At 41.8% G+C, this 27,892-nt stretch overlaps 1 protein-coding gene across 1 annotated transcript; it reads left to right on the top strand.

Moving 5' to 3' along the window:
• Window positions 1-319: 319 nt before the first annotated feature.
• Window positions 320-27,738, top strand: LOC114657270 (sericin-2-like). The gene is made up of 10 exons (XM_028808990.2): window positions 320-395; window positions 835-871; window positions 1,138-1,185; window positions 3,746-3,877; window positions 14,706-14,909; window positions 15,149-15,364; window positions 17,394-17,534; window positions 19,959-20,024; window positions 24,185-24,241; window positions 27,645-27,738. The coding sequence occupies exons 1-10, from the start codon at window positions 327-329 to the stop codon at window positions 27,707-27,709; spliced, it is 1,035 nt and encodes a 344-aa protein (XP_028664823.1). The 5' UTR covers window positions 320-326; the 3' UTR covers window positions 27,710-27,738.
• The last annotated feature ends 154 nt before the right edge of the window (window positions 27,739-27,892 follow it).

Genomic DNA, 27,892 nt, shown 5'->3' with positions numbered 1-27,892 from the left:
GGAAGACACCTGCATGTACTGTACTTGTCTTTTGTGAACCACATCTGAGCTGACAATAAAATGTCATTCAAGGCAGCTCAGGATTTGCAAATATCTCTGTGTTTACTGGAGGACTGTCACTAATGAGTAGACTTTCAATGAAATCTCAGTCTAATCAGCCCTGGTGCCCCTCACACCAGACTAAGGATCAAAAATAACTTTACATTTCATGGAAATCAGCCATCGCAGACTCCAGAGGACAAGTGGGAGGAGCTGGCCAGGTAGTGACCTGCCGCTTATAACAGGCTTGACGGTGCCAGCGGGAGGCAAAACTCGGGAGCAGGCAGATGGATGGCAGAGGAGCATCGCAGAGATCCAGTATGGCAACTCAGCACCAGGCAGCGTCCACTCTGCAGGTCTTTGGGCTTTAGAATTCAGTTCTTAGAAAATGGAAGTGCTGGGCAGTTAATGATGGAGGAAATTAAATGGAGGAAAACACTTTACCTTATGTGGTTCTTATATGTGGCTATCAAGTCAACTGGAAAAAGAGAATAAATGTCTGTAAATTATATATATATATATATATATATATATATATATATATATATATATATATATATATATATACACAGTAGTAAATGTAAGTTTATACATATATAAATAACATGAAAGAAGGAGGAGCAAGGGGGTACAGAAAGAAAGAAAGAAAGAAAGAAAGAAAGAAAGAAAGAAAGAAAGAAAGAAAGCGTAGGAAAATGCATTACAGGATACCAAAAAAGCAGTTTAAAAGGCAGACCAGGAAAGGTGCTTGATTGTCTTCTTCAAATGTGACAAATGTTTCTTTCTTCTCTTTAGGAAAAGGCAGTTTTCATTTTCCTCTGCACATCCTTTGGTAAGAAATGTAATCATATGCTTGATTGAGTATTTGGATCCCCCCTGCCCTGCCTATTACACCAAAGGAGAAGTGAAAGGTGCTCTTGATTCATTGCTACTTGTTCCCACTGCTTTTTCACACATTACATAGAATTAAGATCAGAAATGACAAAATGGCTCCAAGCAAGCAAAGAGAGGCCTACTTTCAGAAATTGTGAGATTAAAAAAAGGATTAATCTAGCAATCTACTTGCATGATCTCACAGGTCACTGTCTTCTTTTGCAGCTCTCTCGCTTGGCCGTCAAACGATGCCACAAGCACAGATGAACAACGGTAAGAAGTCATTTTTCAAATTTCAACTGAATTCCACAGTTGTCCATCCTGGTCAGTCATGTCTTTGCCTGCCTGGAGTGGTGCTTCTCAAAGTGAGTTCCTCAAGAGGGTTGTCTTCAGTCTGAGCAGAGTGGTGCTTAAATCATTCTTGACCATCACTAGTGCAGGAAGTGATTTTACAACTTAAACATGCCTACTGGTGATTCACACAAAACCGTGCTTACCAACGTATGCCATTGTATTCAGTTTGTCATGACATCATAAGTAGAGCCATTTCTGCTTGTTCTGTTTTTATATATGATGCTGTGCTTACACTGCTGTAAGAAACATCAACTTCATTTTAGAAGATGGTCTTTAACGGCTTACTGTAATCCATCTTTAAGTCACTGCTTACTATGAAGGTCTCATCACAGAGTGACTAATACCATCATCACACATGTCCCTACATTGATGGATTAAAGGCCAGAAGTCCACATGACCGTCATCATCAAGTTCTTCCATGTGAACCCTGAATACAATGAGGACTGATTGAGGTCAGTTATGTTAGGTAGAACGCCTAGAGGGACTGGGTGGTCTCGTGGCCTTGGAACCCCCGCAGATTGTTTTTTTTCTCCAGCCATCTGGAGTTTTTTTTTGTTTGTTTTTACGGTCCTCCCTGGCCACCGGACCTTACTTTTATTCTATGTTAATTAGTGTTGCCTAATTCTATTTTTTTTTATTGATTTTGTCTTATTTCACTTTCTTCATCATGTAAAGCACTTTGAGCTCCATCATTTGTATGAAAATCCATCTATTATCCACCCTGCTATATCCAAACTACAGGGTCACGGGGGGTCTGCTGGAGCCAATCCCAGCCAACACATGGTGCAAGGCAGGAATCAAACCCCGGGTAGGGCGCCAGCCCACCGCAGTTGTATGAAAATGTGCTATAGAAATAAATGTTGCTGCTGTCGTTGTTGTTGTCATAATAAATGCACCAGAGGAGGTCCTATTGTAAAGTAATCTAGTGCTGGTGCCAAGGGCAGCTCATACATCTGGTGACTTTACCCTGGCTGATGTTACATTGCTCCTTTAGTGCAGGGGTCGCCAACTCCGGTCCTGGAGGACCACCATGACCGAAGGTTTTCATCCTAACCCTTTTCTTAATGAGTGTCCTCTTTTGAACTAATTTGAATTGACCTGCTCTTGAAGACTCAGACCCCTTAATTGTTTCTTTTTCCTTAATTAGCAACCAAGCAATAATGAGATACAAAATGAGCCAAAACAACTGATGTCTATCACACAATATCTGAAAATAAAGAAAGATGGAGGTCTCAGGAATGTTGGTCTGCTCAGGTCCCCAAACATTTTAACAGAGCTCTTAGAAAGAGAAAATCAACAGTTTCAGAAATGTCTGCTAATGGACCACGAGAGCAGCAACAAACCATGGAATTAAAGAACGGGTTTAATTAATGACAAGAATTGGTGCCTTATTAAGCAGCTGGTTGGAGTGAAATTGGTTGGAGTTTAAGGCCCTCACTCAGTTGGCCTTCTGTTGGCTCCCTCTCTTCACATTTCATTTCTGTTTGGGTGCCATTTAAGGAAAGAAATAAAGCAATTCAGAGGAACGGTGAAGAAATTCAGGGGAACACATCTTAAGAAAGCAATTAAATTAAAACGAATTCACAAGAAGTTAATTAGCACAAACAGGGCACTCATTAAAGAAAGGGTTAGAATGAAAACCTGCAGCTACGGTGGTCCTCCAGGACTGGAGTTGGCGACCCCTGCTTTAGAGGTCTTATTAAACCCAAATTAAAGCTTATTAAGATCTTGTCAAACAGCAGTAATTGACTAATAAATGGACCACAGGGAGCCACTGGTGCTTTGTAAGTCTTTTCTTCAGATCTTACTACACAATAGTAGCTGCCTAATAGATGTACTAGAGCTAGCACTCCGGCCTAAAGTGTTATATTTATTTGTTAATGGCCCATTGTAAGTCTTAAGGTCACACAAATCCTTCATCAAGGTCTTGTTGCACAGCAGTAACAGACTAATGGATGCCATGTGGGTGCCAACTTTTTTAAGGTGACGTTGGTTCTTCATATGTGATTCAGGTCTTGTTATATGGTAAGGTGCCTCATAAAAAAAAGTGTCACCATGCATGTTAAGGCGCCCCATTCTTGGTTTTAGCAGAAGACACTGTAGTCAGGTGAAGCCAGAGGGAAGTCCGTGAGCATGTTGCGTTTCATTTTCTTCATTCTGTTATTTTTGTACATGCTGGCGAGAGGACAGCACATTATGTTCACACCGGCTCCTTCAGCACGACAGGTGAGGGAATGTGGAGAGATGTCCTGTAGTGAGTACTCCAGCAAAATGCACAGCTTAGCAACAGGCAAAAAAGGTGGAACACTGGAGCTGTGAACAATCTATCAAAATAAAAAAGAAACCCTTCTGTCCACACCCAAGAACTTGACACCGGCACTGTGGAGTGTTCATTAAAGAGAGGGTCCTGTGATTACTGAAAATCCTGGCCAATATCATTTAAGTTTTATTGTTGTACTAATGCCAGCTTATATTACAGGAAGCAGCTCAATGGCCCTGGAACAGAATGCCGGAGACAGCAGTCTAAGCTCAAATATGAGTGCAGCCACCAACACGTCCACAGCTGTGAGTGCAAACCAAGGAGACAATACGACCACTGCACGACCTAAAGGTACCCGGGCAGCCAAACAACTCCTAGCTGATTTATTTTTAAGCAGTGCTCTTTGTTTCTAGCTGATATGGAATGTTGCTTATGTAAGCTAAAAAATAAAAGCTAAATGAGTACATCCAATGCAAAACACCATCCGGCCACACAGCTAGTCAGAGACAGGCCTGCAAACCACACAAATAATTGAACTTCAGCGGCCATTCTTTAAACCTTCTTTAAATGTTATGTGCTTATGCCTAACGTTTAGGACGGACCTGGGAGGAGTATTTCCTAAATTGGTAGGCCTTCCCAAATATGTACTCGATTTGGGGGCACACCTTGACTGCCAGGCCTTCTTGGTAGCCCACCTTTCCACTGCCTACACATTTACAAAATTGTGGCTGGTCCTTTTTTTATTATCGATTTTATTAAAAGCAAGTAAAATTCCATACAATCAAGTCTAACTTCCATCCATTCATTCATTATCCAACCATCCATTATCCAACCCGCTATATCCTAACACAGGGTCACGGGGGTGTGCTGGAGACAATCCCAGCCAACACAGGGCGCAAGGTAGGAACAAATCCCGGGCAGGGCGCCAGCCCACCGCATCAAGTCAAATTTATTAAGACTAAATTCAACTCAACTCCCACCCAAGAGAAAGAGGGGAAAGCCAACAGCCAGAGTAAAATGTTAAGAGTAGAAAAAAGGAAAGAGAATTCTTATGTGAATTGCCCCTTGGGATTAATAAAGTATCTATCTATCTATCTATCTATAGCGCCATTCATATCTATCTATCTATCTATCTATAGTGCCATTCATATCTATCTATCTATCTATCTATAGTGCCATTCATATCTATCTATCTATCTATAGTGCCATTCATATCTATCTATCTATCTATCTATAGCGCCTTTCATATCTATCTATCTATCTATCTATAGTGCCTTTCATATCTATCTATCTATAGCGCCATTCATATCTATCTATCTATAGTGCCATTCATATCTATCTATCTATCTATCTATAGTGCCATTCATATCTATCTATCTATCTATAGCGCCTTTCATATCTATCTATCTATCTATAGCGCCTTTCATATCTATCTATCTATCTATAGCGCCATTCATATCTATCTATCTATAGTGCCATTCATATCTATCTATCTATCTATCTATAGCGCCTTTCATATCTATCTATCTATCTATCTATAGTGCCTTTCATATCTATCTATCTATAGCGCCATTCATATCTATCTATCTATAGCGCCATTCATATCTATCTATCTATCTATAGCGCCATTCATATCTATCTATCTATCTATCTATCTATCTATCTATAGCGCCATTCATATCTATCTATCTATCTATAGTGCCCTTCATATCTATCTATAGTGCCTTTCATATCTATCTATCTATCTATAGTGTCTTTCATATCTATCTATCTATCTATCTATCTATCTATCTATCGTGTCCTTCATATCTATCTATCTATCTATCTATAGTGCCATTCATATCTATCTATCTATCTATAGTGCCATTCATATCTATCTATCTATCTATCTATAGCGCCTTTCATATCTATCTATCTATAGCGCCTTTCATATCTATCTATCTATCTATCTATCTATAGTGCCATTCATATCTATCTATCTATCTATAGCGCCTTTCATATCTATCTATCTATAGCACCTTTCATATCTATCTATCTATAGCGCCTTTCATATCTATCTATCTATCTATCTATAGTGCCGTTCATATCTATCTATCTATCTATCTATAGTGCTGTTCATATCTATCTATCTATCTATCTATAGTGCCGTTCATATCTATCTATCTATCTATAGTGCCCTTCATATCTATCTATCTATCTAGCCCTTCATATCTATCTATCTATCTATCTATAGTGCCATTCATATCTATCTATCTATAGTATCTTTCATATCTACCTATCTATCTATAGTGTCTTTCATATCTATCTATCTATCTATCTATAGCGCCTTTCATATCTATCTATAGCACCTTTCATATCTATCTATCTATCTATAGCGCCTTTCATATCTATCTATCTATCTATAGTGCCATTCATATCTATCTATCTATCTATAGCGCCTTTCATATCTATCTATCTATAGCGCCTTTCATATCTATCTATCTATCTATAGTGTCTTTCATATTTATCTATCTATCTATCTATAGCGCCATTCATATCTATCTATCTATCTATAGTGCCGTTCATATCTATCTATCTATCTATAGCGCCATTCATATCTATCTATCTATAGTGCCCTTCATATCTATCTATCTATCTATCTATCTATAGCGCCATTCATATCTATCTATCTATCTATCTATAGCGCCATTCATATCTATCTATCTATCTATCTATAGTGCCGTTCATATCTATCTATCTATCTATAGTGTCTTTCATATCTATCTATCTATCTATCGTGCCATTCATATCTATCTATCTATCTATCTATAGTGCCTTTCATATCTATCTATCTATAGTGCCCTTCATATCTATCTATCTATAGTGCCTTTCATATCTATCTATCTATAGTGCCTTTCATATCTATCTATCTATCTATCTATCTATAGTGCCTTTCATATCTATCTATCTATCTATAGTGCCTTTCATATCTATCTATCTATCTATAGTGCCATTCATATCTATCTATCTATAGTGCCTTTCATATCTATCTATCTATCTATCTATAGTGCCTTTCATATCTATCTATCTATCTATAGTGCCATTCATATCTATCTATCTATAGCGCCTTTCATAATCTATCTATCTATAGTGTCTTTCATATCTATCTATCTATCTATCTATAGCGCCATTCATATCTATCTATCTATCTATAGTGCCGTTCATATCTATCTATCTATCTATCTATAGTGCCCTTCATATCTATCTATCTATCTATCTAGCCTTTCATATCTATCTATCTATCTATCTATAGCGCCATTCATATCTATCTATCTATCTATCTATAGTGCCTTTCATATCTATCTATCTATCTATCTAGCCCTTCATGTCTATCTATCTATCTATCTATCTATAGTGCCATTCATATCTATCTATCTATAGTATCTTTCATATCTATCTATCTATCGTGCCATTCATATCTATCTATCTATCTATCTATAGTGCCTTTCATATCTATCTATAGTGCCTTTCATATCTATCTATCTATCTATAGTGCCATTCATATCTATCTATAGTGCCTTTCATATCTATCTATCTATCTATCTACAGTATCTATGTAAATGCTTATTCTAAAATGTTACTGATTAGATCCTGCCAGATTTTTAAAACATTTTGAACAGATCCTCTAAGTGAGAAGTAAATTTTTTCCCATTTCAAATAGTATATAATATCAGTTACCCACTGACTTAATAAAGGTGGGCTAGGATTCTTCCAGTTGAGCAAGATAAATCTACGTACTAATAGTGAAGTAAAGGCAATTAGTTTATTTGTCCTTCTCCACTTTAAGCCCATCTGGGTGCCCACCAAACACAGCTGTTAATGGATTAGAAGGGATTGGGACACCAAGTCTGTCTGATAGCCATTTAAAGATTCTGGTCCAGAATGATGGAAGCTCAAAACATGTGACCCAGTGAGACTGGAGCCCGACTGCAACGCTCGCAGGCTGGATCTTGCCCTGAAAACATTTTGGACAATTTTAAACAACATACTGTAGATATGCTCAATAAAAGATTTTAAGTTGAATAATTGTATGCTTTTGGCTCCAGCAGACCCCCATGACCCTGTAGTTAGGATATAGCAGGTTGGATAATGGATGGATGGATAATTGTATGCTTTGCGCATATGGTGCTAGAGTGAATTCTGTGCATGGCTACCTTCCACTCTTTTTCTGAAATATTGAGTAAAAGATCCTCTTCCCATTGTACTCTGGGATCTTTGAAAGGAAGGGACTTTAAAAAGTTTTTATATTTTATGAAAATGCTGTCTGGGTCTTTAAGACTGGTCAGTATTTCTTCTGGAATAGAAATAGGTGAGAAGTGAGGAAAACTGGGTAGATTTTGTTTAGCAAAGTTTCTAATTTGGAGATCGTGGAAAAATTGTGTTAATGGGAGTAATTGTTCGTAGGATGGAAAGACATTATCTATATACAGATTTCTAAATGATTTAATCCCATATGTTTTCTAAACATTAAAAACTATGTAAGTTTGAGAGGGTGGAAAAAGGTGGTTATTGTGTAGAGGTGACACAGATAAAAGCTTCTCTATCTTGGTTCTATATTCTGAGTGAATGAAGGACAATTGGGTTGTTAGTATATTTACGATAATTTGTATTTATTGGGGTACAAAGCAAAGAATATAAAGAAGTACTGCACTATATTTTATTTCTGTTGTGACCAAGCTTCTGCATGTTCATCTATTTGTGTCAATGTCCAGTTTATTATAGCTTGTATATTTGCTGCTCAGTAATAAAACTGAAAGTTAGACAGAGCCATGCCACCTTCTGCCTTAGGTCTTTGTAGGGTCGCCCTTTGGATGAGTGGATGTTTTGAATTCCAAATAAATGAGGTTATGATTGAATATGATTTCTTAAAAAATTATTTGTTAATGTATATGGGGATGCTTTGAAACAGAAAAAGCAGCTTATGAAGGATATTCCATCCATCCATTTTCCATCCCGCTGAATCCGAACACAGGGTCACGGGGGTCTGCTGGAGCCAATCCCAGCCAACACAGGGCACAAGGCAGGAAACAATCCTGGGCAGGGTGCCAACCCACCGCAGGACACACACAAACACACCCACACACTAGGGCCAATTTAGAATCGCCAATCCACCTAACCTGCATGTCTTTAGACTGTGGGAGGAAACCGGAGCGCCCGGAGGAAACCCACGCAGACACGGGGAGAACATGCAAACTCCACGCAGGGAGGACCCGGGAATCGAACCCAGGTCCCCAGATCTCCCAACTGCGAGGCAGCAGCGCTACCCACTGCGCCACCGTGCCGCCCTTTATGAAGGATATTAATCTTGATAATGTTAATTCTCCTTGCTAAAGTGAGACGGTGAGTAGACCACCTATGCAAGTCTTGTTTAAGTTTTTCCATGTACACATCAAAATTTTGTTAAAAAGAGCTTTATATTTTACCCCTAGGTTTTTAAACTGATGATGCAATCTTACAAGGGCAGGTGTCCAATCTAATGGTGTGTGCTAGAGAGTTCACTGGAAAGAGCACACTTTTATTCAAATTAATTTTGAGTCCAGATATCTTTTGAAATTCTGCTAGTGCTGTTATGACTACAAGCACAGTATTTTCCATCCATCCATCATCCAACCCGCTACATCCTAACTACAGGGTCATGGGAGTCTGCTGGAGCCAATTGCAGCCAGCAAAGGAATAAACCCTAGGCAGGGTGCCAGCCCACCAGAGGGCACACACACCCACACACCAAGCATGCACTAGGGACCATTTAGGATCGGCAATGCACCTAACCTGTGGGAGGAAGCTGGAGAACCTGGAGGAAACCCACGCAGACGCTGGGAGAACATGCAAACTCCACACAAGGAGGACCCAGGAAGCAAACTTGGGTCTCCTAACTACAAGGCAGCAGCGCTACCACTGTGCCACAATGCCACCCGCACAGTATTTTGTGGCTCTGATATATAGAGTAGCATTTCATTTGTATATAGTGATATTTTCTGTTCAAGTCCTTCTCTGATAATCCCCTTTATCTCAGATACATTTCAGAAGTGAACAGCAGTGAACAGAAGTTCAATGACGTCTTTGTCTAGGACAATGTTCTAGTTGGAAGCCGTCTGAAGTAATGTTGTTAATACAAACTGAAGCTTCAATATGGTTGAATGTTCACGACACTGCACAAATTTGGGTTTGATCTGAACATATGTGTGCATGGGTCAAACTACTATATACACCAGTCTAAAAAATTGGGACTGGTTCTAAAAGGCTCTGAGCCACCTAGAAGTCATTACTCGAGTTGACCAAGAGGTCCTACACGTCAGGGTATGCATTTTTGTCATGTAGCTATGTAGACTGACTTAGAAATGATCACATTTTGTTTTTATTTAAAATCTGTCTTATTGATATTAATCAACAGAAAAAGACTTTAAAGTCAAAGTAAAAACAGATATCTGGGTGGGTGGCTTCCATCGGTGGGTTTATAATGGTAGTGTGTCATTGCAGTTTGCCATACCACTCTGACGATTGCGCTCAACTCACCAAGGAGACTCCCCACCCTTTGAACGATCATGTCTGATTAACACGGTCGTGCTGTAACCCTCGGTGTGTTGTGATGACACTTACATGGAAAAACATTAGTTAAAGACACCAAGTAGATTTTGAGAGATTGATCTACATTAATTACAAATATAAAATAAAAAAAAATAACTGATCTCATAAGTATCCCCACCACCACCACCCCATGACAGCCTTGAATTTGTGGGCACAGGTCTCTCTCTCTCAATCAGTTCTGCCATTTTTCCCCATTCTTCTTCTTCTTCTTCTTTGCAAAACTGCTCAACTCTGTTAGGTTGCACGTTGCTTGTGAGTGATCAGCCTTTCTCAAGTCCAGCCACAAACTTTCAGTTGGACTGAGATCTGGACTCTGACTTGGCCTCTCCAGGACATTCACTTTGTTGTTTTGAAGCCTTTCCCATTCCTGTGTCACTTATGCTTTATCGTTGTACTTGTTGTCTTTCTGGAAAAACGTTTTCAACCAAGGTGCAGGTTTCTTGTAGACTTCATCAGGCTTTCCTTCAGGGTTTCTTTGTATTTTCCGGCATTCATTTTACCATTACAAGCCCTTCTGGGCCTGCTACAGAGAAACATCTCCACAGCCTGATGCTGCCACCAGCATGTTTCATGGTGGGGACAGTGCGCTTTTATAATGTATAGTGTTCAAACCTGGTGTTTGGTCTAATGACCAAAAAAGCTTGGCTTTGGTCTCATCAGACCACAGAACCTTCTTCCAGTACAGTCTTCCAAGTGCCTTCTGGTAAACTCTAGCTGGGACCTCTTGTGCATTTTTTGTCTTTGACCCTCTTCAATTAAACTATGACTGGTGAAGAGGCTGGGCACAGTTGTTGTCTGCACTGCCTCTCCAGCCTTGGCCACTATAGCTTGTGACTCCTTTAGAGTTCTTACAGGTTTCTTGATGGTCTCCCTCACTCATCTTCTTCTTCTTGCACAATCAGTTCAGTTTTTGTGGATGGCCTGCTCTTGACATTGTCAGGCACTCGGGTCCTTAACAGATAAAACTGGCAGACAGCAAGTCCTTGATTGTGGGACCGAGGTCAGTGGAAGAGTAAGAGATGCCGACACAGAAATGTAATTTGAAAAAAAGTGCAGTAAATGGCACCAACAGTCACAAAAGTGGTGCATTGCAAAAGGCAAAGAAATAAAAAAATCCTATAAAAATTGCACCCATCCAATTGTTCCCTCAGCATCCTTCTCTCAAATAAAGATTCATTTTATTAACCTACTCCTGTTCTGAAGCAACACCGTACGTCCTCCTGCTCACCCACCTTCTCTCCTCTTTCTTTTATAAGTTCTCCCAGCAATCAGCTGACCTGGACACCCATCTCCGTGTCTCGTGCACAGAGTAGAGTAGCCAAAAATTGTACTCAAGTAAGAGTAGCGTTACTTCAAAATAATATTACTCAAGTAGAAGTAAAAAGTAGTCATCCAAAAAATTACTCAAGTAAGAGTAAAAAAGTATTTGGTGAAAAGACTACTCAAGTAACTGTTTGAACATAATAAATGATTTATTTTAGAAATGTTGTAATAAGACAGACAAAAATATAAAATGTGCAAATTCTGCTATTTCCAAATAATAAAATAAAAAATGAGTAAAAATAAATAACCCATCCATCCATTGTCCAACCCGTTGAATCCAAACACAGGGTCTGCTGGAGCCAATCCCAGCCAACACAGGGCACAAGGCAGGAAACAATCCCGGGCAGGGTGCCAACCCACCGCAGAAAAATAAATAATAACATCTTTACAAAATAAAGATGCACAAATAACACAAAGTTCCAAATCTTAGTTTTTCACAACAAAGCTTTTGAGGCCAATACCTACTGTAGGTAACATGTATGTTTGAACAGTGCAAACTACTTACAGTGACAAGATATACTGTACACTGACAGTTTCAAATCCATAAAGCCATGTCACTCTCCGTAGGCGCAATGAGGTAGTTGGAGTGAGTCACACCTGAACGTGCGGGTGCGATCGTTCTCAATTGCTTCATTGGCTTTCTGTGGCGTGTGATTAAGGCCCACGGAGACGGGAGTGTATATATACGGGTTGGCACAAAAAAAGAAGGGGGAATCAAAGAAAAGGAGAAAAGAGAAGAGTCTGTAGGGGACCGGCATTGTCACACACTTGCCCTCCAAATAGCACAGCTGATAGAAAATAACATTAGAACAAGGCAGCTTGTGCACGTACAACAAGTCTCACTTTACCTTGACTGTCTGTGTCTGTGCATGTTTGGTTAAAACCTGCTTGTTCTTCACTCAGTCAAGTGATGGTTAAGCTTCAGCAGGAGTTGGCTCTCAAGGTTCTTGCAGTGAAGCTGTGACCGTTTAGCAGTGATCAGGAGCCCGGCATGACTAAAAGTCTCCCACAGGCTGCAGATGCAGGAAGTTTGTGTGTGGTCATGTGACTGTATGGCTACGTCTGATTGGTGAAACGGAGTCATGTGATTATTGTTGCTACATCTGATTGGTGAAATGTAGTCATGTGATTATTGTTGCTACATCTGATTGGTGAAATGTAGTCATGTGATTATTGTTGCTACATCTGATTGGTGGAACGTAGTCATGTGATTATTGTTGCTACGTCTGATTGGTGAAACAGTCATGCAGTAGATCCACTGGCGACTTCTCTCTGGCAAAAATATAGCGTATATAATGGAAAAAAAGTAACGATTCGAGTGTTGCCCAATGTAGCGGAGTAAAAGTAGCGTTTCTTCTTCATAAATGTACTCAAGTAAAAGTTAAAAGTATGGTGCAGTAAAGCTACTCTTAGAAGTACCATTTTTTTAAAAAGTTACTCAAGTAAATGTAACAGAGTAAATGTAACTTGTTACTACCCACCTCTGCTCGTGCCTGGGAGCTTTCTGTGCACGCTTGCTCACCTAATCACCAGATGGCACTAGTTCGTGCCCACGTACACCACTTGACACCCGCACCGGTCCTTCTCAACCACGCCTCCTCAGCCAACAACAAAAGTAACAAAACAAAAACCATCCAAAAACAAATACAGCCTTCAAAGACCCATTGCTGTGCCCCATCTTGCTGCCTCGAAGCCCCAGGCTGCAAGCAAGCGTCTCCCAAGGACACAACTCCCGGAAAACTCCCCGAGGAGAGACGCCACCATTACCATCCAAAAATCCCCCCAAGATGCACCATCCAGCGGCCGCTGACACCGCCCCACACCCCATCACGAGCACTGGAAAGGACGCAGGTATGTGCCATTTCTCCAAGTTTAATTTATAATACCGTGCATCAACCAGAAACTGTCCTGCCTGAAGCCGATAAGGCCTTCTATATAGCTACACTGTATTGAAGGGAGTTGCATCTTCACAGACATATTTATAGTTGTGCCATACTCATTCCATTTCTTAATGGTTGACATAACTGGATAGTTAAATTAAGGAGACTTAGATATTTTCTTGTCTCCGTCACCTGACTTGTGCTTTTCATGGAGTTGCTTGGAGTTTTCTTTGGTCTTCATTGTGCAGATTAGCCCACCACACCGACTCTCTAAAGGTTGGCCTTTCCGCATTTAGACTACAATCAAAACAGACGCCCTGACAAGTGACCTCCAAAGAACTAATTCTGGGTCTTCTAAAGCCAATTGGCTACTCTACCAAGGATTTAGGGGCATCGTAATAAAGGAGGTGAATTTTAAAGGCTTTATATTTGTAATTCATTTTGGACAATTTTCAGAGATCTGTGTTTCCTTTGATATTAAAGAGTCTTCATTTGCCAAATTTTCAAAAAGCCAAATTAATTCCACTGTGACTCAATGCATGAAAATTTCCAAGAGGGTGAATACTGTTCATTGACATTGCCAAACACTCCAATGCACCCTAAACACACAGGCGAAACTCTTCTTTACCCCAACTAACTGGTTGGCTTTCTTTGAACCAGTAAGATGTCTCCTCACATACATCATCCAGTTTCACAAGTTGTTAAGGATACACAACAACTGACTGTGTAGGGTAAGACATTCACTCCCTTGTAAATGAAATGATCTGAAGGGATGAGTTACTCCAAGATACAGTCAAGTGAATTAGGAACATGAGGCAGACCCTAAGGTTGGGAGCATGTGCTGATAGTGCATGACAAGCCACCTGGATTGGGATCCGAGTGCAGCAGGTAACATTGGCACAGAGTGAGGTTTCTTACAGCGGCTGGAGTGCCAATCCTGCCACCAACTTTCCCTATAAGTTGGAGAACCTGCACCATCATACCCAGAACAAAGAAATTGCAGGTTAAGGGCCTTTCTCAAGAGCCTAACGGAGTAGAGTCACTTCTGGCGATTACGGGATCCGAACTGGCAATCTTCTGATTGCCACCGCAGATCTGTAGCCATCACTGAGGCACAACGATTAAAGTGAAGTGGGAACAACAATTGAGACATCTGCACTGTGCTAGCCTCCTTTTATGTGACAGACACCGATTTATTTGGGCAGCCTCCCACCCACATGAAAACAGTGAACAAGTTCATGTGGCCAAATAAGCGCTATAGACATTTTTGAACTCAATAAGTGAGACAGGAAAAATAAATAAATGTTTACTCTGACTTTGACGAGTGATAACTCCTCAGCTGCTCTTTGCAGGTATCAGCACAACGCCAAATGCAAGTGGGAATGGAGTTCCTGGAGCAGTTACCTTTGAGAAAAATTCAACTCTGTCTGCGTCCACCACCAAAAACACTGAGGTCGCCAACTCAGAAGGCTCTTCCAGTCTGTATGCAAAAGGAAGCAATCAAATCACCAACAACATGGCTGGAAGGAAAGCTTCACCCATATATGGATACACAGGTGGGAATGACATGTGACCAGGCTGGGGTACTTAAAGGGGTTTCCTTATTACACAAACCTTGTCTTGTCTCTCTTGACTGGCAAATACAGCAAATTGATATTCAAAACTATGCAACTGTTAATTCTGAACCAGCTTTAAAGTGTATTTATGAACATGAGAATTCAGTGCTCTTCCAGTAGATGTCTCACGTTTGATGTTTATTCTGCCTTCTTGTTGTAATAACTGCTCATCTTTGTAGTGAGTACCACACAGGTGAACAGCACCACAAATGGAAGCACAACCTCTGGAAGCAACATAGGAAAGGATCAGAGTCTAAATACTTTCAATACAAAGAACAGCTCTGTCACCACCACAGGCAGCCCCCTAGCACTGCGCTCCACCATCGGGCAGAGCACTGGAGGCAGCACAAGCACCAGCCCTGGGAATCAAGCTGTGATTATGAATGCGTACACAGGTAAGAATTCAGTTGAATTCAATTTAGTTCTGTTTACTTTTGTATAGTACTCCTCATTGAGTGCAGGCACAGAATTCAGTGACAAGTTCTCAGATAAAATGCAAATACAAATATTGTAAGTTACTAATTACGAAATGAATATGAAGTGGAAGAGAGTGCAGGCAGGGTGGAATGGGTGGAGAAGAGTGTCAGGAGTGATTTGTGACAGACGGGGATTAGCAAGAGTGAAAGGGAAGGTCTACAGGACGATAGTGAGACCAGCTATGTTATATGGGCTGGAGACGGCAGCACAGGAGACAGAGCTGGAGGTGGCAGAGTTAAAGATGTTAAGATTTGCATTGGGTGTGATGAGGATGGACAGGATTAGAAATTAGGACATTAGGGGGTCAGCTCAGGTGGGACGGTTGGGAGACAAAGTCAGAGAGGCGAGATTGCGTTGGTTTGGACATGTGTGGAGAAGAGATGCTGGGTATATTGGGAAAAGGATGATGAGGATGGAGCTACCAGGTAAAAGGAAAAGTGGAAGGCCTAAGAGAAGGTTTATGGATGTGCTGAGAGAGGACATGCAGGTGATGGGTGTAACAGAAGAGGCAAAGGACAGGAAGCTATGGAACAAGATGATCCGCTGTGGCGACCCTTAACGGGATCAGCTGAAAGAAGAAGAAAGACTAATTACGAAATGAATACATATTATAACGAAAACACGAGATATCACATTTAAGGGTTGAGGATTTCATCCCCGTATACTGTAGAGCACAGTTAAACACACGTTTCACGGTCAGATTATGCTTTACACAAGTGACAACCAGATGGTAAAACATGGACATTTTATGAGGTGGGAACGGAAGTAGGAATGCTGGGTAACAGATGACGCAGAGGATCTTGGGAAGGTGGTGACGTCATCAGCAAGGGACCAGAGGTGACTAAGGAACCCGGAAGCGGCCCCGACATCTGTATAGGGCTTTGGAGACGAATTCTTTCCTGTTGAACTAAAGAGAGAGCGGTTATAACACCGTCATAGTCCTCTTTCGTGCGGATCGTCGGGTCCTTTAGTTGCTCCCTAAACGCTCGTGTATGACAATATAAAGATACATACGTGTTTAAACACACAAGTAGACAAAGCTGTGACAAACAAATTAACAAACAGATTCTAACAATGTCTATCTATGAATTATTTGTTGAGCCACACCCAGTTGACAACAGATAGGAGGTCAACACAAACCCCAAAATATTCTCTGAGGGACCACAATCAGTTAGAACAGACAAAATCAGAGCATCAGAGTCCTGGAGACCTCGACCAACTGGCCAGTCATCCATCTATAACAGGGTCTGTGCTGGGCCATCTTATCTTAGACAGAATGGCACCTTATCTTATAAAAGTAATTTTCAGAAGTTTACCTGACAGGCTCCAGCTTGGCTGTCACCCAACACCAGGTTTAGGACATTACATCCATACATCATACTGTTGAAAAGGGCACAATTGTTTTGATCAAAGATGTGTTCCCTGCAGGAAGAAGCAGGGAAGAGGGATAAGTGGAAAATGCCCACCAGTAACTGGCAGAGTAAGTGCATCCTGGGTGCACACGATGATGGCAGGATAGGCTCCAGCACCCTGCAATAAAATGGTGGGCTGCATGAGCCCATGGACAAGCGGTGCTCTGAGTTCCTGTTCTAGCTCTTTCTGGGCTGAGGCACACATTATAAAGACAACAACAAACCTACAAAAGATTTGACCGAATAAGAGATGGTATAAAGGTCGCTAACTTTCTGAGGCATGTGATTGCTAAGAAGACTCCAGAAAGAGTTTTCATCTCCTGCCCTTCACACCCAACAACTGAATAATAGGGTGGACCCCGTGTGTTCACAAGCTTGATGCAGGGCTATGTGTCTAAACTTGAAGGCTGATTCTAGCGGACATAGATATGAAAAAGCGGGTGAGGACCGTAACAAAATCAAGTGACGAATTAAATGGAGGCGTACTTTTAAAAAAACAAATCAAAACAATGACCCTATCTTATTCCCTTAACAGGCAGACCTCCTACCATGTCTGGACTCAGACCTTCATCTTCTTACTATGCCACTTCAGCAGCGACCACATCAAAGGTCAGCAGTCCACAGAATATCCAGTCAACAACAAGCAGCCCAGCTACTCACAGGACGACTTACTCAGGTAAGTCACCCCCAGCCGCTTGCTTTGTCACATTCACAGATTCAGTGTAATAGTGCATGACTCATCCACCCATCCATCATCCATCCATTCTCTTCCGCTTATCCGAGGTCAGGTCGCAGGGGCTGCAGCTTGAGCAGAGATGTCCAGACTTCCCTCTCCCCGGCCACTTCTTCTAGCTCTTCCGGGAGAATCCCAAGGCGTTCCCAGGCCAGTCAAGAGACATAGTCCCTCCAGCGTGTCCTGGGTCTTCCCCGGGGCCTCCTCCCAGTTAGACGTGCCTTGAACACCTCACCAGGGAGACGTCCAGGAGGCATCCTGATCAGATGCCCGAGCCACCTCATCTGACTCCTCTCGATGAGGAATGCATGACCCCACAAATGCTAATGCCACTGTCACTGTTAGTGTGTTCACAGACAGCTTAGTGACACACTTCAGTGGTCATGGGGTAGCACTATTACCACACATCGCCGTGTAATATTCGCACATTCTCCCTGTGTCCATGTGGCCGTGAAGCTTGTCCACGCACACCCCCAAGATGTGTGTGTCTTGTTAAATCAAGAGCTCTAAAGTGGCCGGGTGCGTGTGAGCAGTGACAGATCTACATTTATGAGATGTTATGGCGGCACCTTCGCAACCAGCAATGAGGTCTGGGTAAACATTCTTATCTTCTTCAATGCACTGCAAAAAATGAAATCTTAACAAGCCAGAAAATCTTGAAAAGAAATAATAGATCTTGTTTTTTTTATTTTAAGAATAACTGACTTGAGTAGATTTCTATGTGTAAGATATATAATCTCATTTTTAGAAAATTTAACAAGTTAACAAGTTAAACTTTCTCACTATATTGGCAGATAATTTTGCTTGATTCTAATACCTTTTTCTTGTTTTTCTTGTATGAAGCTTTATTGTGTTTGGAAAACATTCTTCTTGTGAAGAATAAATCTCCTGTTTTATGATGATATTACTAGGCCCTTTTGTGTCTAGTTGGGTTTTTTGACAAGATTTCCCCCTCTAGTGGGCATTTTTGCAAGTGCTTTTGCGATTTACGTACTACTGTATGAAACTCCTAGTTCAGAACACACTCCATCTATTGTGGATTCCTGCAATGAGTTTGATGCGTCCCAGACAGGCTGCAAACTCATGATCCTGCAATTGAATTAGGCCTGTTCAGTTCATGGATGATGGATATGCAGTATCTGTAATCTTTAATTCATAGAAATGGAATAAAATCAGTTAAGGTCATGACTCCACCTGACAGCCGGACTTTCCACATTACACAATCCTTTCACTGAGGTTGCCATATCATCTACTTTTCATCTGGCCATGTCCTTTCTGAGCAAAAGAATGCTGTTTATACACTTCAGCTCAGCATTCAACACCATCACCCCTCAGAGGCTCATAGTGAAGCTGAGTCTGCTAGGCTACAACACTTTCTTATATAACTGGATCCTGGACTTTCTGACAAAAAGACCCCAGACAGTCCTCATTGGAAACAGTATCTCCAGCTCCATCAAGCAGCTAAGTACTGGCATCCCCCAGGGCAGTGTACTTCTGTACGTCTGCTAACACCATCATTAAGGTTGTTGATGACACAATGGTGGTTGGTCACTTCAGCACTGAGGATGTGTCTGCTTACAGAATGAAGATGTGGCAATTGGCAGACTGGTGTAACAAGCATGAAAGAGATGATTGTTGACTTCAGAAAGGCCTATCTTGTCTACACCCCACTGCACATCGATGGCTCTGCATTGGAATTGGTTAAAGGGCACCAAATTCCTTGGTGTACACCTGACAGATCAATTTACACTACCTCCATAGCCAAAAAAGATACAGAAGCATCTACATTTCTTTCAATGACTACCTCCCTCCATTCTCACCCTATTTTACAGAGGCACCTTCCAGAGCGTTCTAACCAGCTGCATTATCGTCTGCTTAAGAAACAGCAGTGTCCCTAACCACAAGGTACTACAGTGGATGGAACAATGGAACATAGAGCAGAACAGATCATCTGGACCTCTCTGCTGATCGATCGATAGATAGATAGATAGATAGATACTTTATTAATCCCAAGGGGAAATTCACAAATAAATAAATTTTTATATACATTTTTATCAAGTGTTGCATGTGCAAAGTCTACAGCATCTAAACGGCTCACAAACTTTCTAGCACCGCTGTATGCACTTGACACAAAAACATTAGTAATGTGTTGTTTGATATTTATTATTACACCTATCTTTCTACCACTTTCATATGTGGCCGTCTGTTGTGCAAGAAGTGAGCCTTCAGGTTTGACCATAATCCCTTTCAGCTTGTCACTCTAACCTACCTTCAGGTACCACAAGTCTCTCCTTCGCCGTTCTGCACTTTGGTTCTCACTGCTGACCTTGCTATCCCATTTCTCATGAGCTTCCATTGTTGTTCCAGATAATCAGTCCACCAGCCCGGATGTCAACACTGAGACACAAACTCAACATTACAACACTTCAGAAGGTAATGACCAAAGTTCTACACTACTTTTTAATTATTAATAAAGATAGAGAAGCAGGCATGCTGCCATCCTCAAAAATACCAGAGTTACAAATTCTGTTTATAGTTTATTTACCGTAGGCAGGAATTCGACTTATTTTCTCAGTATCAAGTCAAAAAGGGGAACGGCATGCAAGCAAATACACAAACCCCAAATATAACATACAGAAAAACAATACCACCTGCAGAAACGTGGAATAAGCCAGGCCATCGTGCGACATTTCACATTCCATTAACATCCGTGTTCATGGCCAGAAGATGGTTACTCATGACTCTTACTGCTTAGGGCTAAAGCCAGTGTTTGGGTAGAAATTTGCAGTTTTGTGCTGTAGGAATGTCTTCTAGACCACAAAAGAGTTTTGTGGTTGAAATCCATTGTTTTGGCCTAAGTCTTATTACAGAAGTATGTGCACAAACGTTTGGGATATGCCAGGCTCTATGACATTTGAATGCAGACGTCATGGCCTTTCCATCCTGTGTGTTTGGTGTTATCACGCCAGTCAGGACACTTTCTATGGTTTAATGATACATATTTAAATATGTTCACAAAGGTCAAAACCTTGGTGAAAACTTAGGCGTCGCAGAAAATTTCTTTTATATTATGACCCCTTGTTGAGGTCTCCGAGTCACGTTCTTTTCTCTTGGTGACTTTTAGACTAAGTTGTTATCAAATTATTGCTATATGTGTAATGATGGCGGAGTTGTCACTGTATCAGTCTATGCAGTTGTGGCTGGAGAGTGACTGGATTTTGACCAGGCTGAGAAGGATTTATAGACCCACATCTGTTAGTTGAAAAAACAGCTAGAGAGGACAATGATGGAAGACAGGAGCTCTAGAGCCTGACTGCTAATACTGCTGCACATTTAGGGAGCTTTATCACTTCATGTACAGACTGGGTGTCCCACCTAGAGAAAGATCCAAGAATAAAATGTCATATGTAAACCAAGGTACGAGAGAAGGGATGAATACATGGAGCACACAATGTATCTAAACACACCCAAAGGTCCATCCATCCATCCATTTTCCAACCCGCTGAATCCGAACTCAGGGTCATGGGGGTCTGCTGGAGCCAATCCCATCCAACACAGGGCACAAGGCAGGAACCAGTCCTGGGCAGGGTGCCAACCCATCGCAGGACACACACAAACACACCCACACACCAAGCACACACTAGGGCCAATTTAGAATCGCCAATCCACCTAACCTGCATGTCTTTGGACTGTGGGAGGAAACCAATGGTCCAAACATGGTAACCCTCTCGCTCCATCTCTCATAAAATAACACCAGGCCTCTCACCTCCCAGCGCTCTCTTTGTATACACCACACTAAAAACAATCAAAAAGGCCCCAAAATAATAAATGATTCAACATAAAATATTTGAAACATTACCAGAAGTAAGAACTCCAAATGCTCTCCAGCAGACAGGGTTTCCAGATTTATCGCCCAAGTTCTTCTCAAGAAGCACAAGCAAACAGGCAAGGATGAAGGCCGAAAACAACCACAGAAATTGAGTGAAGAACTTACTTTTCTTCGAAATTAGAAGATGTCTACCACCACTTTCACCTCAGAATTGGCAAAAGTCACAGGGACCCTGGTACACCCGCCTACATGCCTGAGAAGTGGTCTTCATGGAAGAGTTGCAACCAAAAATAAATTCCTGTGAGGTGGAAATAAATCCAAACGACTCATCTATGCACAAAAACACAAGGACTGAGGTGCACAAAAATGGCAGCAGGAGCTCTGGTCTGATGGTGCTCTAACAGAAGGCAGTTTGTCTGCCAAAGGGCTGGACAACAGTACCTGGATGAATGAAGAGTTAGGGACTGCATTTCCACAAATGGAGTTGGTGATTGGCTCAAAATGGATGGCCCCCTCATTGCTGTCCATCTTGCAAAATCCACCTTCACTCTGCAACATGACAATGACCAAAATCCTAAAAGGAGGAAGACGGAATCCTGTGACAGATGGTGATGTCCACAGAGGGCCCTGATCACTATGTCATTGAGCCAGACCGGACTTACAAGTAAGATGGACATCATCTGCAGTAGTGCTGTGACAAGAGATCAACTGACCACACAAAAGACCTTCAGAAACAATGGATCTAAAAGGAGGAAAATGGTGGCCACACCAAATATTCATTTCAGTATTTTTTTTCTGTTTACTGCACTTTTAAGGAAGTTTATTGAGTAAGAAACTGCATGACTTTTGAAAGCTTTCCCACTTTCTAGCATTTTTTCACAAGCGACTGCGACTTCTGCACAGACTGTATATCTCGGACGTTCAGCTTTCCTTGCCATCTGTTGGTCAGAAGGAACCTCAGAGTCATTGTTCTTCAGGCTTTTTCACCGTTACCACCGAGTGCACGTCCCTCTGGAGCGTACTGTCCTAGGGATGTCTTCATGTGCTATACTTGCGTCTCTAGATATGCTTTAAGATTACCAGCAATGCTTCCTTACCCTCTCTGTATGTCACCATTCCCCTTTCTTGTACCTGCTTGATGCTTTTTCTACCCAGGTACTCCCTAACAGTTTCATATAATATGTTTTTAATCTTTAAATAAACCAGGGGGCTCTGACCCCTGGGTGGGCGCTACACGCTAGCCACTTCACGGCTCTGCCGCTTGCAAATGGGGAAGTGGATGTACAATTTAAACGGATTGTTATTTTCATGGGAATTGTTACATATGCATAATAGAACTAACTATTTTACATTTCAGTGAGTAAGTAACCATATTAAAAAATAGTAAAACATAATAAATTGAAAGAAAATTATGTTTCATGTGGCGGTAGAGGTATTCATTGTGTTATATGTTTTTGTTCTGTTTGGCTTTGAAATTAACACGCAAATACTTTTTAAACTTACACTTTTACTGTAAACCTTCAGTAAAAACAATATTTGAAATTAACTTAGCGGCACGGTGGCGTAGTGGGTAGTACTGCTGCCTCGCTGTAAGGAGACCCGGCTTTGCTTCCCGGGTCCTTCCTGCGTGGAGTTTGCATGTTCTCCCCGTGTCTGCGTGGGTTTCCTCCGGGCGCTCCAGTTTCCTCCCACTGTCCAAAGACATGCAGTTTAGGTGCATTGGCGATCCTAAATTGTCCTTGGTGTGTGTGTGTGCGCGTGCCCTGCGGTGGGCTGGCGCCCTGCCCGGGGTTTGCTTCGTGCCCTGTGTTGGCTGGGATTGGCTCCAGCAGACCCCCATGACCCTGTAGTTAGGATATAGTGGGTTGGATAATTGATGGATGGATGGAATTAACTTTTCGTCAATATCGCTTTGAATTTTGATTCCATGTTTGGAGTTACATCGTGACAACACAACGTATAACTGCCTGTGAGTGAATATCGTTTCTTTCTCGCTAATAGAGTTTTTTGAATGTTTGTCACTATGATTTAATTGTCATAGCAAAAGCTATTATAACGAGAAACTGTAAACGTTTCAATACGAATGGCATATCAAGATCTCCTTTGGTGTCTAATGTTATCCCCCGAAGATGTACTACATTACCTTTCCTGTCACCTGTTAAATTTTTACATATCAGAATTGTTCAACCAATTTTGAATATCTTGTTACATTGTATAGCCCATCACTCAGACATAAATTACACAATGACATTACGATACATCCTTTTTTCAACAGTAATTCAGCCGGTGGAAGATATTCTATAGGATATTGTAAGTTGATGTTTTCATCTTCCACACCATCACCACCAACTGTTTCAGCAGTCTATTAATACGTATTTAACAAATTTGCTGTGTAACCGAACGACAATTTTCATGTTAATTTGTTTGACTTCATCGTTTCTCGGTGATAGGATTGCCCATCTACTCATTTCTTCTGGTGATAACCCTTCAGGATAAAATTCTGCAATAAGTTTTGGACATAAGTCTTCTTTTATTGGGAACTTAAAGTGAGGAAAATGTAAAAATGTATAAGAACTGAGAGCGCAGGAACTGTGTCTGACAAAAACATTCACACGAATGAGAGATGAGAGGACCGCAGGAGTGTTTGAAAATGGTTGAGAGGAGGGCGGGACATGAAAAAATCTCTTGGCAATAGTCTCGTCTCAAGATTTTCTTTTATAATAGAGAGATAATGACATTTAATCGATCTCATTCTGCACTGCAGGAAAAGTCAACAGCTGCAAACCTCTGGAATCTTTCATGATACTCTCCACAGGTTCAGGTGAGTCTAGGCACCCTCCTTAAGTGATCTTGATGGCCTCCTTTGTGTGTAGTTCTTGTAACATGTAAAGTCTGTTTATTGCATGACAGCGGCGTGACATTTCACAGTTAAGCTACTGAAGAAACTCTGCAACCATTACACCGCCAGCAATGAACACTCCTCAAAGTCCTGAGGTCAGCTCTGACACCCAAGATCTCTAAAAATATCCATAGCTTTTCTATCTAATGTTTGAGAATATATTCCTTAATTCAAGTTCTCTACACACTGAGTGCCTCCTTTAGGGTGTATGCCTACAGTAACAGTGAGCAGCTCTCCCTCAAAATAGCTTGAATTCATAAGGAGGTAGAGTCAACGAGAATGCAAACCCAAACTGAATTCCTCGTGCCCCCAAATTTGTTGAAAATTAAGGGGTGGAACAACTCTATTCCAAGTCCCCTTGCTCTATCTCATTCAACAGATTGAGTGTCTGGCAAGGTCTCCCCAATTCTCTATTTTTGCTTCTGAACCTTTCCAGGACTTTGGTAATATTGTGGTGTGGAGCATTCATTACCTGTCAGGATTAGGCTGGCGCTCCCCACCGCCAGTCACTCCCCCTGCCTGCAAGTTGACCCTGGCCCCTCATCATAGGATGAGACTGGCAAAAAAAAAAAAAAAAATTGGACACTCCTCTCTCAAGCACCAGGACACCTGTTGTTTGATAAGCTCCTCTGGGATGTTTAGATTTCTTACTTGTCGTTTTGGAAGCTTTTGCCAGTTTCCAACTCTGAATTTGTGCATGATCCTTTAAATGTATTAATTGAAACACTGTAGCACTGCACTCCAACCTGGGTATGTGCTGCCAGCTCCCCTTTCCACTATGGTGTGCCAACATTTCTCTGGAGGGTGTGTCAGATGAACACGTGGCTTACCGTGTTCTTGAGTATAATCATTTTGTCACAAAGGGGTGCACCTTCTTAATAATACTGTTCAACTCGTCATGTGCAAATTTCAGGTATACAATGATTGACAGAAAAACGCACCCCACATTGTAACAGCAGCAATCCCAATTTTGCATCATAGATATCTGACTGGAGAGCTCCATGAAAGAGAAGGGGTCCTTTGGTATATCCTGATCAAACAATGTAAAATAGCAGAAACTGGGATTTGTCAGACCCAGTGATGTTTTAGTGTCCAGCATTAGCTAAACGCACTGCCATCTGTCAGCTTGCACCGCCATTTAAGCACATTTCCTTGCCACTTTTAAACAGCTTGATTGGATGAAGTACGTACGAGAATGTTGTGTTCATCTTGTTTTCTCGGTGCTTTTTCCCACATTGTTATTTTTTGGCATTGAACCACATTGCATTTTGTGCATTTCTTTACTATCAGCACTGTAATAATTTTAACAGCAGGAAGTGTAGGTGTAAATTTAATTAGGCAGGTGTTTGAAGCAACCCCTTGTGGGCTCATCTTAGGCCTACCATCTGCATTTTGCCTTCAGGCTAGTGGAAGGGCTGATTACTTTTCTACCGTGTATTGTATTATTTATATAACAAAAATATATTTTTATATATTTTTATGTGCTAGCTGGTGCTGATAACATATTTTATTAATTTTTTCTCAAAGCACAACAATTCAGTTGGCCTGTCAGCTGCCATATTCCATACTTCATAAAGGTACATTAAATTGTACACCATTGTTGCCCTCTGCTTTCCCCTTTTGTATTATTAATATGTAGCCTTTGTCAGAATGCCTCACATCTCCCAGACTTACCACTGTTTATAAGTTATTATACCATACCACCTCTCCCCACCTTCCCTTCTACATCTATAACCTCAGGCAATTAGGTGTAGTAAAAGACAAGCAGGAGTTAAGTTACAGTTTAAACAATTATTGATAATATTCATAAATAATAACAATATGCAAAGTACATTTGAATATTGGCAACCATACAACCTGATTAAATGGTGATGTGTAGTTTCAGGCGGCACACAGACTTAAAATGTCTCTAGTTAAGGCATCATTGGTGGTCAGCTTTCTTCAGAACAGGCCACATGCCTGTCTCAATATGGCTGCCAAGCTGCGCACTTAATCATGTTGTCTTTTTCAGTTCATGGTGTGTGTGAGCTGCTCCTTCATCACTTGGTAGTAAGAGAGAAAGAGTGAGGGAGTGAACAAATTTATAGATGTTCTGTCCAACCCCTAGAGCCAATAGGGCGTCATGGTACTTAAAGGCTTCTGATACAAGCCAGTTCCAAACAGCCACACTTCAGACCAATGGGGGGACAGAACACCTTCACACCTGCCCTCCAAACCATATGTTAAGCTAAAGCTTGGCAGTTAGGCAGCCTGGCTTTCCTATAGGGGTTTAGCAGAGAAACATTTTCCAAACTGGTTTTAGGCACTCCCAAAATCCCTAAAATTCACTTTCCTGATTTAGTTGTAAAAGGGGGGAAGGGGTTGTTAAACCATCAAACCATTGCTGGTATTATCAATAATGTAACACTAATATGACATTGCTTTGCCTAAGTTACAAATAAAGACATACAAAATATTTATCAAGTGTGATAATTGCCCGGACACCACCAGTCGGAGACCACATCTTTATCCAGAATACCTTTTATTCTCTCTTCTCAACACACACAAGTCAGTCCCGCACAAGTCCCACAATGCTTCTAGCCCCAGTCTCCCTTTTCCTGGGCCTTCTCTCTCCTTGTCCCTGGGCCACCTATCTCCTCTCTCCAGGAGCTTCGTCCTGCTCCCGACTCCAGCTCCTTGATTGGAGGGAGGCGGCCCCTCTTATCCTCCCCCGGATGAGCTCCAGCTGCTCTCCATGACATCACGTCCTGGTGTGGTGGAAGCGTCAGGAGAGCACCCGGAAGCATTCCGGGTGACCCTGGAAGGATCGTCCTCCATTGGTGTGGCAGAAGTAAATAAGTCCCAGGCTCCATGAGGCTCAGAGCGCCCCCTGGAGATGACCAGAGGCCCCAACGGTCCTGAACCTTCCTGTTCTCCTTCCGTGGGCCTCTTCTACTCCGGGGCGGTTGCCCCCTCGTGGCCCAGAGGACAAATATGCCACCACCTAGTCCTTCCAGGCATCCCAGCCGGGTCTGACCCCCAGCCATGTATAACACAAGTTATATGCAAAACTGGCCTAATTAGGCTGCACTCCAACCCACAGAGGCTCATTAAGCCACGGAGCCCAACAGCTCTGAGCCCTGAAGTCCCACACCCGTGGCCCCGATGTAACCCAGGAGGGCCGCCACCACGCGTTCCGGGGGACGTACTGTCCATCCCATGGCTGCTCCCCCGGTTCCAGTGTCAAAGGGGCGTCACCGCCAGGCATGGGTCCGGGACATCTGCCACAATGGACATCACCCACCGTTACAGATCTAGCCGTCTGACTGTGTTGTTTGTTTCCCAGGTCTGAGCTGGTTTATGGTTTGGATGATATGCTTACTGGGAGTCAACAGCATAGCACAATCGTGAAGAAAAGTAACAAGCAGGAGCTCAAACCCATATGCGGTAAGTGGAAGCCTTTGGACGGGGCATTGGCATGCACAATGACAGCCGTCAAGACTGGCAACACTTTCATCCTTTTTTTGGTTTTACAGATACATAGAGAAGAAACTTGACAAGATCAGCTCTTCTGTTCTTAATTAATGACCAGAT

Source organism: Erpetoichthys calabaricus, chromosome 9 (genome assembly GCF_900747795.2).
Source record: "Erpetoichthys calabaricus chromosome 9, fErpCal1.3, whole genome shotgun sequence".
In the NCBI taxonomy this organism is placed as follows: Eukaryota; Metazoa; Chordata; class Cladistia; order Polypteriformes; family Polypteridae; genus Erpetoichthys; species Erpetoichthys calabaricus.
This window is presented reverse-complemented; position numbering and strand designations above follow the sequence as displayed.

Excerpts from the sequence above, each read along its gene's own strand:
- LOC114657270 (XM_028808990.2), top strand. The coding sequence starts at position 327 with ATGGATGGCAGAGGAGCATCGCAGAGATCCAGTATGGCAACTCAGCAC. Across the intron at positions 872-1,137 it reads TTTCCTCTGCACATCCTTTG|CTCTCTCGCTTGGCCGTCAA; the intron begins GTAAGAAATGTA and ends CTTCTTTTGCAG. Across the intron at positions 3,878-14,705 it reads GACCACTGCACGACCTAAAG|GTATCAGCACAACGCCAAAT; the intron begins GTACCCGGGCAG and ends TGCTCTTTGCAG.